The following is a 13,751-nucleotide window of genomic DNA, read 5'->3' on the forward strand; positions in this document are numbered from 1 at the left end:
TAAGCTGTGGACTTAATAGAGTCGAACTTGTCAATGATCTCGTCGTTTTGTGGAATGATAAATTCACCTCTAATCACCACCGATCGACTACAATTTCCAAAGTAACGCTGCAAATTGGATTTATTGCAACGAAATGTTCGGACTTCAAGAATCCGTATTTATGAAAACGTTATGTTGCCCATTACGTGAAAACACGTGTTTGATTTGGAGTCCTTACCAACTGGTTTGTAATTTTCGGATAAAACGTGTACTGAAATAATTTATTTGATTCGCTTTGCGGGAACTTCCCTGGCGGCACCCACTGGCTCTCCCACCGTATCCTGACCATTGTCGCCTGATTGGACTGGAAACACTAGAGCGACGTATAAATATGCAACAATCATTCCTTGTGGCTAAAGTAATCAACGGCGATATCAACTTTCCAAAGATCGTATCCCTTTTCGACTTGCGTGATTCCCAGCGATCTCTGCGGTTGACTAGTCTACTTCAACTTAGGTTCCATCGTACTACATTCGGACTCCATGAACCTATACACGGAAAAGCCAGCGATCGCAAAACAACTAAAATATTAGTTATTTTTCTGATTTTGATTGGTTCAAATTTTGTACAGCTAATCGATTGTTGTTTGAACTAATCTGTCATTTTTGATTTATCGTGCTAGAAGCTTAGCAACGACACCCAGCAAAGATACGCACCACAAACAAGTAATGAAACGTTTCAGTTAAGCAATGCCAAACACCGCTGAAAATGGAACGTTTCAATGAGGTGTGCAATTGAGCAAAGACACAATCCCAGCAAATTTACTTGTATGCATGAAAGCAAAAAATGTCTCAGTTTTCTCAACCAATTATTCAGCTATTTGGGGAGGGGGGGGGGGGTCTAATCGTTCAGCTAATGCTTATAGCTTTATCACTAAACTCACAAAGGATATAGAAACGCAACAAAAGATTACAATACTCAAAAGGGAATTCACCAGAAAAATGTTCATAGTGAATTAAGAATTTTTTGCTCCACCTGCAGAATGACTCGCTGGTAAACCTAATGCTACAGATGCACTTTCAAGAAAATACAAATAGTACCACTTCACTTTAAAAACTTGTTTCACAATTAACTATTATATTCTTCTGCATACTTACGACCACTACCTAACTAACATAAATGACGTTCATTTGCCATTGAAATTTTTCAATATGAAACGTTACTGGTGAAATGGTGGATTTTTGTTCTGCGTTTTTATGTCTTCGTTCTCCGCTAAGTGACAGCATTTTAATACAACAATTTCGTTTACCTGAGTGGTTATGACAAAATCAACAGATATGTTAGTTAAATCAACAACATTTAAGTTGAAACAACCAGGGCGTGAAACATCAATTGCAATATTGTAATTTTGTGATCTGCGGGTTCTGCATTTTCCAAAGTTAAGCATTTGTTAGAATTTGGGGAGATTATCAAGTGATCCTTCCTTTAAAATTGACCGATCAGATAAATTATTTCAATTAATTAACAAATAAAATTGTTCCTTTGTTTGGATTTGAACCCATGACGACCGTGGTTCTCGGGCTTCTTAATTCGTACCTTTCACCTGGAAATGTAAATGAACCTTGACACTTGACGTGGTATATATGCTACGTTATAGCATGTTAACAGTGTTATTAAATTGAACAGCAGCAGCAGCAAAGTTGTTTTATAAAATTTCGAAGTAAATGAAAAGCTAAATTTGCGTTGATAACTCGTTTCACTTCTGTACTACCGACAAATATTAGAGAATAAAATTAAATTTAGACTAACATTCATGATTATCAACACTAATGCATTGGTTCAATGTAGCAAATTAATTTCATTACACTTGTATCATTAAAGTTTCGTTGGTTCAAAATATAGCATTGAATGCTGATATATAGCACGACGAAAAGTTGTTGTAAGATAAAGCTTGCTTCAGGTAGAATTGGAACAAAGACAATTGCCTGTATTTCAGTTATTTATTAATTGATCTTATTTTAAACAAATGTAGCGTTTTCTTCATACTTTTGAGAAAAAATACGGATAAAATTATTCGTCATGGTTTCAAGAATTCTCGAATTTTTCCTGTAACACGACTTATTAGGCGGCGCACACCTTCTTCGTCCATCGTTTTAGCTATTTTATTCCACCAGGTCGTCATCTGATTGATGTCTTTTACAACGTTTTCCCTTTGTCTTGAGTCTACTCTTCATGATTCCCCAGTATTTCTCAATAGGGCAGAACTGGGGGAAGTTGAGTTGGTTAAGGTTTTTCAGGACAAACTGGACCCCATGCTCTGCATACCATTCTTGAACGACTTTACTGTAATGACAGCTTGCCAAATCTGGCCAAAACATTACGGGATGGTCGTGGGATCGAATGAACGGCAAAATTCGTTTTTGGAGACACTCTTTTTGGTATAGTTCCGATGTCATTGTCTTATTTGTAACGAAAACTTTCGTTTTTTTTTGCCACAGCTGCAAATGCCCTGCCAAATCATAAATTTTCTTGCAAATTTGTCGGCCCCCGAGCCGTTGTCAAGTAAAATTTTTGACTTGGGATTTGCCCGAAGTCAGCCTTGACATAGGTTTCATCGTCCATCAGAAGACACCCGTCAAACTTGGTCAGCACCTGGTCATATAGTTTCCGAATACGAATTTTAACCACACTATTCAGTTTTATGGTCCGATTTGGCTGTTTGCTAGCTCGATACGACTTTATTACTTCCCGGAGTCGAGTTCTTCTCACGGTATTATGGGCAGCACCGAATTTTCTAGCCAAATCACGGTCCGACAGACAGTGTTGGCGATTCCCGAAAATTTGACAGAAGCTGCTATATTGCTATCTATATTGTATACAACATTTTCAATCCGGTAGAAGATGCTACAAGAACTCGAGTCTCTCAATGCATGAACCGTGAGAGAATTTTGCTACATTTCTTCGCTGCACTTCATACTCTGAGTATTTCACGGCGCTTAAAAAAAACTTACAGTCTGATAATGATCGTTACTGTGTGGAATTTCCCAAGAGAGAATCGCAGGTTGACAATTATCGCAGAAAATCGAATCGATGATTCAACTTGAAGATTCTCATACTAGGTTCTAGGTTCCGGTTCCGTCTCGTCTTTATGGCACTGATTCAATCGTGTGAAGAGTTGCCAGTGAGCGTTCTTTGATACGATAAAAGCCATCCTTGCCGACAGATTAGGATTCCTCTTAATCGTCTTCAAAATCTTATCACGCAATTTCCGTTCGACAGTTCCACTCCGACGATTGGCTTGAGGCTTCCGAATCGTCGTCAATGTTTCCTTATACCGTTTGATAACGCACCATATGGTATTTCTGGGTAATTTCAGCTGTTTAGCTAGCCTAGATGCACACACTTAGAACAGTTTACATCTTAATAGATGCACATAAAAGAAGCGTCGCGATTCACTAAAATTCACAATTCAAAGCATGTGAAGATAGGTCATATCTTTAATTTCACAGTTAATTTAGCTGAAGCTTACATCGATACAGATGCTAAATTAATTTTTACATGTTGGTAGATGCAATATTATGGCATCACCAAAGAAATTACGGCATATTTGGATTCACGTCAAGCGTAAATTTAATTTTTTCTAAGAGTGCAGACCACAATGGAATTTCCAAATAACCATGCACAATTTTTTCCCTTCTTTCGGCTTCAATGTTGATTGTTTACAAAATACAGTCGATTTGCGGAATGTCAAAAATCATACGTGAAGCTGACAAAATTCCCGCCACGTGGGCGCCAAGAACTTCCAAATCCGTCCACCAGGAGCACCACAATAAGAGCAAAGGTTTGTTCCAATTCTAAATGAAGCTTTAATGCTTCTTTACATTTTGAATGTAAATTCAATGCACATTACTTCAAAGTATATGTGTAATTATACATTAGTGTATTTATACATCAGCAACTTCAGAAAAGAGTTGTTAATGTGCGGTGTTATAATTCAAATGATTACTTCGCTTTTCACATGTACAAATTGCTTGCCAAAAAAAGTAGTTTTTGGCACACTGACATCTTCTTTTTTTAACATTTTCTGGTCATCAGATTAATTATGGATAGTGAAAAAAGGAGCCCAGGAACGTGCTGAAAATTTGATTTCTCGTACGTCTCGTTATTCCCAATGAGACAATGCAGTTTTGTCAATATTTGGATCCTTGCACCATATTCTGCCACTCATTGTGATCCTTTCACTCGGTTGCAGTAGCTCATAGTACACCACACCCAGCTGGTTCCATTATATACTGCAAGTGATATTTCAAGTTCGTCTTGCGTTGGCGACGGGTCTCAATCGAGAATTTCTTCCAATTATTTATTTTTAAACTATGGTGTTGCTCTGGCTCGCTCTTCGTCTTCCAAATAAAACTTCCGTAATCTAGAATACACATTACTCCTAGAACCTCCTGAGAACAATGAAGAAGAACAAAATAGGACGATGACTGAATAAGTTCGTAACCAGGAGCTAGATTGAAAGAGAAGCTCACCAAATTGTGAACATGTTGTGTGTACCGGTGCTTTATTCAGTTGGGTCGTTCGGATTGAAGGTTTCTCCATATTTGCTAGTCGACGAGACAATCCCAGTACCTGATCTATCGGAGATCGGTAAGCTGAGGAAAAACAAAACCGCGCGTTATGACCAATCGCCAACTGAGCTGCTCAAACATTAAGAAGATTCACTGGCTAGAGTGCTGCACTGAATGATTTCTAAGATTTTGGAGGAGAAGATTCTACTGCAGGAATAGATGGAAAGAGTTGTATGTCCCACGCGCCATTACGGATTACATATTCGCGATAAGACAAGTACTCCAGAAGTGTCATGAATACAACGTACCCACGCATCAAATATTCATTGACTTCAATGCGGCATACGACTCAATCGATCGAGAACAGCTATGGTAGATCATGCACGAACACGGTTTTTCGGATAAACTGACGCGATTGGTCAAGGAACCATAGATAGAGTGATGTGCTACGTCCAAGTATCTGGGACGCTCTCGAGTCCCTTCGAATTTCGGAGAGGGCTACGTCAAGGTGATGGATTTTCTTGTATCTTGTTCAATATTGCCTTGGAAGATGTGGTTCTAAGAGCGAGGATTGACACGTGTGGCGCGATCTTCCGAAAGTCCGTACAACTTTTTGGCTTCGCTGGCGATATTGATATTGTGACACGTAACTTTGTGAAGATAACGGAAACATACATGGGACTGAAACCTGAAGCTAGGTGTATCAGACTGGGCATAATAGCGTCAGAGAAACACTACGCCTCCCACCACGAATATTGGTAGACTATGATGATATCGAGGTGATTGGTGAGTTCGTGTATTTGGGCTCACTGGAGACCGCCGATAATGACACCAGCAGAGAAATTCAGAGACGTATTTTGGCAGGAAATCGTACGTACTTTGGACTCCCTCCCTTTGGTTGGTGGGCTTGACGGTATTGCAAACATCATCACATTCAATCAATTAGCGTTACAATTTGATAAAGATATGCGTTACAGTTTTTAGTTTCATAATTGAATTAAATGAATAATATAGGGAACGACTTGAATAAGATGTTGATTGCATTACGCTCCAACATCCGGGGTTGGAGAGGCCGGTAGAGCTTAACTGAGCTCTTTTTTATGTTTTATTTTCATACTACCGACCCTTATTACCAGTGTGAAGTGAAAATTAAGTAGAGTAAACGTATCCCAATTGGGTTTCACACGATGACAATAAATGAACGGTAAATCGAATCCATCTTTGACGTTTATTGGTGGTTTGTGTACCATGGAATACTGTGGAATGAAATAGAATATTGTAGAATATAATAAAATAATAATGACCGAACCAATGAGCAAACCACTGATAGCTGTCAAACGATGTTCATCCAGTTTATATTGTGAGGATGTATCGTTTGGGACCTGATGGGTGAGATGATGTGTGAATGAAATGTAAGAGTGAGTGCATGCAAGAACGGTAATAAAGGCCACCGTTTCAGCTCAGGACTAACGATCGACCAATAGAAGAGATAGAAATTGGGTAACGGTACCCCCATTCATCTCAAATCCATTAGTCATTTCATGTACGAAAACCATTAGTTAGAGTGAGATCTGTTATCTCTGTTTGATGGATTAATTTCAAGAATAACATGAAATCTGGAGCATTTTTTTTTTTTTTTGTTCGTTAAAACAGCAGTATTGAATCATTTCTGAACTACTTTTATGTTCCATTGCTTCTTACAGACGAGGCAAAGATTTTGTATTCGATTTTATCTCAATAAATTTATTGAAAGTCGAGTAATCGGTAAAATAACATGGTGACTCTACTAATGAGATGACTATTGGCACACAAATTTTAGTTAGAATCTATTAGAATAGAAATAGTAACTCAATGTTGTGATGCTTGCTTGTGGAATACATGTAGGTATGTATGCATGTGTGTATGCGTATGTGCCTGTGTGTATGTATGTGTTTTTGTGTGTACAACATACATTATACCGTTCCCTCGGGTGTGTTGTATCAAATTGGTTGTGACACATTTCGATTGCGAGTCAGTGTACCAGATGTTCAAAAGTGCCTGAGCGGATGGTAATATACTGTCAAGAATCAACCGAAGATAACGAAATGTGAACATGCTGTAGCAATACTATTAAACCCAAGTGTTATTATCATTTAAATAAAAACGCATGTCCTCAGTTCTTATCCGTCAAACCATGATGAGCTGCCCTACAAAGATCAATGAAACACTAATTTTTTTTTTTTTTTTTTTGGAAACGGATGACTGGATGAGGAACAAGAAATACGAAAATGCTGAAAGAATTAGAAAGGAATATTGGAAGCAACATAACATGCCAGCTAAAGTACGGAGTGAAAAATGACAACAAAAGACACGAATCACAGCTGAATAGAACACTGGAATTAAGGTAAAACAGAATACAAGCTATGAACAAAGGTAAGAAAACATGAAGAAATAATAGAAACTGCTGGGTAACAATGTAATTTCCTCATATTGAAAGAGGCGTTTATATGGCGCGCATGCGCTAATTCGGCCTGATACAAATTAACGGGGAGGGCAATACATTTTGGACAGGGCTGTAAAAAGCTGATTGGAACCCTTTCCCCACCAAAATGTAATATAAGGATAAGGATAAGGAAATCGTACGTACTTTGGACTCAGAAAAACCCTTCGATCGGGAAAAGTACGCCACCGCACGAAACTGACCATCTACAAAACGCTCATTAGACCGGTTGTTCCAACCAACCAACGCGCCCTCAGTGTTTTCGAAAGAAAGGTACTGAGGACCATCGAAGGTGGAGTGCAGATGGAAGACGGAATGTGGAGACGGCGTACGTATCACGAATTGCAACAGCTGTTAGGAGAACCACCCATCGTACGGACAACTAAAATCGGACGTCTACGATGGGCTGGGCATGTCATAAAAATGTCGGTAGACAACCCAGTGGAAATGGTTCTTGAATCTAATCCGACTAGTACAAGAAGAAGAGGGGCGCAGCGAGCAAGGTGGATCGACCAAGTGGAGGGTGATCTACGAAGCATCCGTGCCTTGAGTGGCTGGCGACGAGCAGCCATGAACCGAGTTATGTGGAGACGCATGCTTGACGCATGTCTCTTGTTCAATATTGCTTTGGAAGGTGTGATTCGAAGAGCGAGGATCGACACAAGTTGTACGATCTTCCGAAAGTCCGTATAGCTTTTTGGCTTCACTGACGACTTTTTTGGATTTTGAGCGGTTAGTAAAATGAAACTAAACCGTCTTAAAAAGAATGGAAGGTTCCTTCCGATTCCGCTATGAAAAAATGAGCGGTTAGTAAAATGAAACTAAACCGTCTTAAAAAGAATGGAAGGTTCCTTCCGATTCCGCTATGAAAAAACTATTTCGTTATAATACTAACATAATAGTAAACGACCAGATACCGGTATTTCGAAACGATTTTTGCGTTCTTCATCAGCGTCTTTTAACGTATAAATAAGAAAAGTAAACTAAGTTGATGAAGACTTTACGTTATAATAAATGAATTCAAATAATTTAACATATATTAAATTGAGGTGATCAAAGTTCTAACCGATTTAGAATAGAGAAGAGAAAAAAAGTTCACTCTTAACCCTTACAACAATGAAAAACGTATACGTTTTATTTCAATTCCAAGAAAGACGCTAATAGAGTTCAGTAGAAACAACAAACAAAGAGGTAAGGTCTCTCAAGTTTGTTGGCCCGGATAAAACTGGTATTTTTATTAATCAGTGTAAAGTGACCCATTATATTAAATCACAATAAATTTATCAACTTCCAGTAGCTTAGTAATTTGTGGTACCAGCTGGCGACGGCTTCTAACATCACACAACACGTATCTTATCTTTAGCTAATTAGTTCAATCCAAGTTTCTGATCAATGTGCCAGACTGAGATAGAGTAAGAAGCATTTGGCTATTCGTCGTTCTTATCGACGGTCGGATTATCACTCTCATCAGCTGTTGGCGGTTGAACACGCGATCCAATGATGGCCTCTGTAACCTGCTTAATAACGGCATCAATCTTATCGGGCAACAGATTTGCGATTGGTTCCAATATCAGTTTTTGACTGAAATAGGTTATTTCGTGTTTTTGCAGCGTAAGCACGTTTATGCCGAGATGATTTGCGATTGTCGGTGGAGGAAATATCAAATGAATACACCGTTGTAAATAGGGAAGCAAATCATATGCGAAACATGAACAGAACCGGATAAAGCACTCTCGCTCCAGAGCAGTAAAGGCCTGTTGTTCCTGACGGTAAAATGAAAGTATATTCTTGCACAGCTTTTTTAGGGAGCTTTCCAGAACTTCGGAGACTGTCGATGCCAGTGCAATTGGAGCGCAAAGACGAAGTTCGTTGAAGACCATCAGAACTGCATTGCAGTATGTTGCCAATGGAGTGAAGTCAAGCAAACTTTCAGGAGGATGGTTGCTGTTCTCCACATTGTCTAATGCTTTCGTTCTTTTGATGCTAGAGGGAACTTTGTTGATTAACGTATATCGCTCTAGATCCTGTTCAAATTGGTGCGTAATTTTTACAATCGACGTTTGAAAGTTCAGACCAATGACTTTAACGAAGACGGGCGCGATTAGAGATCGAAAATCGATTCCGACTCTGCTGAAAGAAAGTCCAAAATACATACACTGCCCGAGAATAGTATCATAGGAACTAATCTCATTCGTAGAAAGATCTTTCTCGAGTGTATCAATGAATTCAACTATTCGATCATGAAGCCAACTATGAAATATTTTGCTTTCATCACCACAATACTGATCCGTAGAGATAGTTGAGAAACTAGATGAAGAAGTATCGTCATCCTCCGAAAATATTGCCCGATATTGGGTGATAATATTGAAAAGATTAACTCGTGTTGCTTCTATTGTTTTTGTCAGATGCATATGAGCTGGAAGATAGATGTAATGAAGATATGAATGAATATAATTCAAAGTAGTTTACCATCATCTTGTGGAATTTTGACTAGTAAATTTCTAAACCAACTGGTTCTAATTTGAAGGAATTTAAGCTTGAGCTCTATCGTTGTAAATGCCTGCATCCTTCTCAGATATCCCACTACCTGTAGACATTTTGGCAATTGCAAATCCGATCGAAGCTGTGAAAGTAACTGAATCAACATAGTGTGCCACGCAGCTTCCACAGCTGATTGAATGTTCTGTAAAGAAATTTTACATCAATCCGATTGGTCTCCGTGCATCTAGATCTAGATCACTTACAGCTATGACCGGAATGTGACCATGTTTACTACCAACTCGCTGTACGTAAGCTGCTAGTTCTAACGCTTCATCAAATTTTCCTTCTCTAATACATGTTTCCATCAATTGCGGTATTTCCAATATTTCCAATAGTTCTGCATTGCGAGTCAATGTTAATGAGTTGAGTCTACGAGCGGCATTGATGTTCTTCGAAGACTCCAAAAATTTTTGACAAGTATCCGCGAAGTCCGGTAGTTTCTTTTCGAGGCCTTCGGCACACTTTTCCGTGTCAACAAATTTCCGATAGATTTCCCGAGAGCACTCAGCCGTCTCGATGATTTTTTTGTAATTGTTCACCGCCAGATCCTGGGTTTGTTCTACGTTTTGCATAGTTTCATCATACAACCGTATTTTCTCCTTCTTGAGCTGATCTATTTTGAACGATCCTAGTTTGAACAAATAATCAGATATATCGTTGGAATTTTCACTGTTCAGTAGTTCTGAAATCAAAAATGATTTTGGGAGTAGAAGGTTATTAAATTTATGATTCGAAATACCTTCATACTGATCAGGAAACACTAGTTTCAAAACCTTTTCGTTTTCGTAGTCCATCTTTTGTTCCGTGCTGGCAATCAATGTTTACGTCTTGTTTTACTCTTTCGAGTGATGTGAGAAACATCAGATGTCAAAAGGAGTTTATTGCGTAGTGTGCGTGTTCTTTTTTGACAATGAATTCATTCATTCCATTCATCCCTTTAAATCGAGGAAACTGAGCAGACCACAACGTGAGTAAATTCTACAAATACATTCGCATATACTTCATCATTCAAAATGCAACGAGGGGTGAGTTAAAGTAAAATATGGTATTCACGTCGTCTCGGTTATCATTGTTGTAATGAAAGAATTGAACAGTACTGTTAGTAATCTACAGTAATTTTTACAATGTAATCTTTACAATCGAAAGTTAGATTTATTATCGAATTTCTAGTATGCATGATCAGGATCTGTGTGAATGCAGTTCGCGTCCATATTTTTGTTCTGTTTTAGTTTCGATTGATATTAACACCAGCTTTAATTTACCTTGTAGTGTAATAGCGATCCTCTCATTTACATGTGAGAAATCAATGGAAGTTGAATTTTGGAGTTTTTTTTGTCAACTACTTCCATGGTTCTTGAAATCAGAAACTAGGAAGAAACTTAAATTAGGTGAGTTTTTTAACATCAGCTCACAAAACCTACAAATTTGATTAGTTTTGAAATCAGTTTAGAATATTACGTTACTTTTTCGAATCGTCACTTATCTGGTATATAAGTTTCAAATGAACGATGAAAACCAAACGTTCATCCGAGAAAAAAAAATTATAGCTTAGTTGAGAGTGCACCGTTTTATTTTAAGCTCATAACTTCTGATTTAGTGCACATTATGCGGACATCTATACATCAATGGAAAGATAAAGTCCCTAGCTAACAACTATTTAAGAAACTAAATTGATTCATTTGATTGAAAAAACTTTATTATCAATTTAGTAAAGTGATAAATTTTGGCCATTTCAAAAAAGTTGTTCGGTTACCGGAACCTTAAGAAATTTCGGAAAATTTTAAGTAAAGAATGCAATTATTCAAAAGGAAAGAGGAATTTATTTTTTTCGGAGGCGTTTTGGACAAAGATCTTCATTGTCTGATGGTGACTTCGCCTTGGCTCTCTTAGCCGATGATTTGGATGGTGGCGCCTCTGGTGTTGATTTGGCCGGTCTTCCACGTTTTTTTTCTTAGCCGGAACATCTGCTGTATGAACAGCTAGATGTTTGGCCAAAATTTTGACTTGCTTTATTTCGACAGCAGCCTACATATAATTGAGAATTTTTCACGATTTGTCGAAAAAAATGGGGTACCGGCACTGAAATCGGTAGACATTTTGAAAATAACAAAACAAATCTTTGGTTTCGAAAATTTTGATAACATCCGGTATTAAATCACGAAATTGATCGATTTCACCTCATAAATATTCAATCCACTCATCTTTCCGATTGAAGCTTGTAGGAGATAAATGATTAAATTGAAAAAAAGATTAATCTAGACTAAATAACTTGAAAGAAATTCCACATGATTATTTATTTCAGTGCATATTATGTTCGGTCAAAAATTCGGGTATCGACTGCAAGAAAATGTGTCCAGTGTGCGCAATGAGTGAGAATTAGTTGTTCGGTCGGTAAATTGTTGAGAGAAGTAGTCAGTTTTCGGAAAGACGGTGAACGTTACAGTCGCATGAGATGGAAGGCAGTCGCATCGGACACGACAATGCTCTTCAATTTATGATACTATAAAAAAATGGAAAAAACTTTTGTGTTGATTTTCGCGCAATTAAAAATTATTTTGAACGTAGTAAAAAGTCAAAGACAAGCGTTTGTTAGCTTCGATATTTGGCACAAAAAAGACGTGCTGCTATTACACACACTACCTTCACCTACTTATTCAAAGTAAAGACTGTACTCGAAAATAATGCAACTTTTTTTTGTATACATTTTGAGTGCTTGCGATGGATTTAGTTATTCACCCTCATTCTTGTTTACGGCCGTATGCGATACGTTCGAAAGTATATCTAATTCGTATTCCCGTTTACGTTCGAATCAATAACTTTTTTAAACATCGTACATGCATAAAAACAACGCCCATCCAACTTTAAACTATCAGTTCTGGTACAGATTTGAGTTGTAAACAAAAATCTTTGATATCATTTGTTATTTGACTTGTTTTTTTCGCTGATTTTGTATCATCATGCTTGCTTACGGCCGTATCGACCATACGACGAACACATGCTTTCGAACGAATGCGAACAAGCCATTCTTGTTTTCACTCGAACGTGTACGTACGCGACTCCTGTGCAAAAGAAGGATCGACAGCACAGGTAGTTTTTTTAGGAAGATTCCAAGCATCAAGAAAGTGACGAATGCTACATAATAAATAAAAATCGCACTCATGACCAATTTTATTGAAGTCGTAAATGAAATTTTCAAATTAAACTTCGTGCAAAATAAAAAAGCAGTCCGATCAGTACTATCTGCGAAAAATATGTTGCATTTTTCTTGCAATTAGGTCATGTTTTCGATAGCTTACATATTTATTACATTGGTAAAATCATGCATTTAATATAAAATAAAGCATGTTTACCCATGGCGTATTTTCCATAAAGTACTTAATAGATGTAAAATTGATGCGTAAAAACTAACCTCGCAATATTCAAAGGGCTCCCCAGAAAAAACAGCATTTTACTATACTGCTATGCTTTCTAAATGTTTTATGCAAAACAAAAATTTATGTTTTGATTACAAATCACCTTTAGATTCGAAAATAATTTTGTTATAAATCGGTTAAACTTTTTTCAATGTGTTCGAACGGTTGATTCGCAACATTAAACTGACGAATCGAAACCACGGCATTTCGTCTGTTCGTCCGTAAACGGGAATGGGACATTTCGTTCGTACGAATGATGTTCGAACACACGTTTCGTTTGAAGCTAAAATGGCATACATTCTAGCGTTTCGCATATGGTTAATCACAAGAATTGGACTGATTTCATCAAGGCTTAGCATTTTTTTGAAGAAGTTTACTGTTATTTTAATATTTTGTGGGAAATGAGTCGCGTTCGAATTCATTCGAGTGAAAACAAGAATGGCTTATTCGTATTCGTTCGAAAGTACCCGTTCGTCGTATAGCGGATACGGACGTAAACAAGAATGAGGGTGATTAGCTTCCTTACCTTAGGCAATTTGTCGATTCGATTGTTTTTAAAAACCTGTAACATTACTTATATTATTCAAAAACAGGTACGAACAAATGGAAATAGATATTTGGTACTAGTAAGTTACAAAAATATTTTCTTCTTTCATCATTGAAAAATTCAACTTCTGAATATGTTCAAGAATTTGATTGGTATATCTTTAACTAAAACATTGAAACTGAAGACGAGTCGATTGCTGGTCATCTGCAAGTGATCGATGC

The 13,751-nt window shown here is 37.6% G+C and overlaps 1 protein-coding gene across 1 annotated transcript; it reads right to left on the minus strand.

Annotated features, from left to right (window-relative positions):
- Positions 1–8,195: 8,195 nt before the first annotated feature.
- LOC131437756 (conserved oligomeric Golgi complex subunit 8) lies at positions 8,196–10,454 on the minus strand. The gene is made up of 4 exons (XM_058607314.1): positions 10,310–10,454; positions 9,774–10,252; positions 9,499–9,712; positions 8,196–9,445 (listed from the first exon to the last, which is right to left on the minus strand). The coding sequence occupies exons 1-4, from the start codon at positions 10,362–10,364 to the stop codon at positions 8,457–8,459; spliced, it is 1,737 nt and encodes a 578-aa protein (XP_058463297.1). The 5' UTR covers positions 10,365–10,454; the 3' UTR covers positions 8,196–8,456.
- Between the last annotated feature and the right edge of the window lie 3,297 nt (positions 10,455–13,751).

This window comes from Malaya genurostris, chromosome 3 (genome assembly GCF_030247185.1).
Source record: "Malaya genurostris strain Urasoe2022 chromosome 3, Malgen_1.1, whole genome shotgun sequence".
Taxonomy (NCBI): Eukaryota; Metazoa; Arthropoda; class Insecta; order Diptera; family Culicidae; genus Malaya; species Malaya genurostris.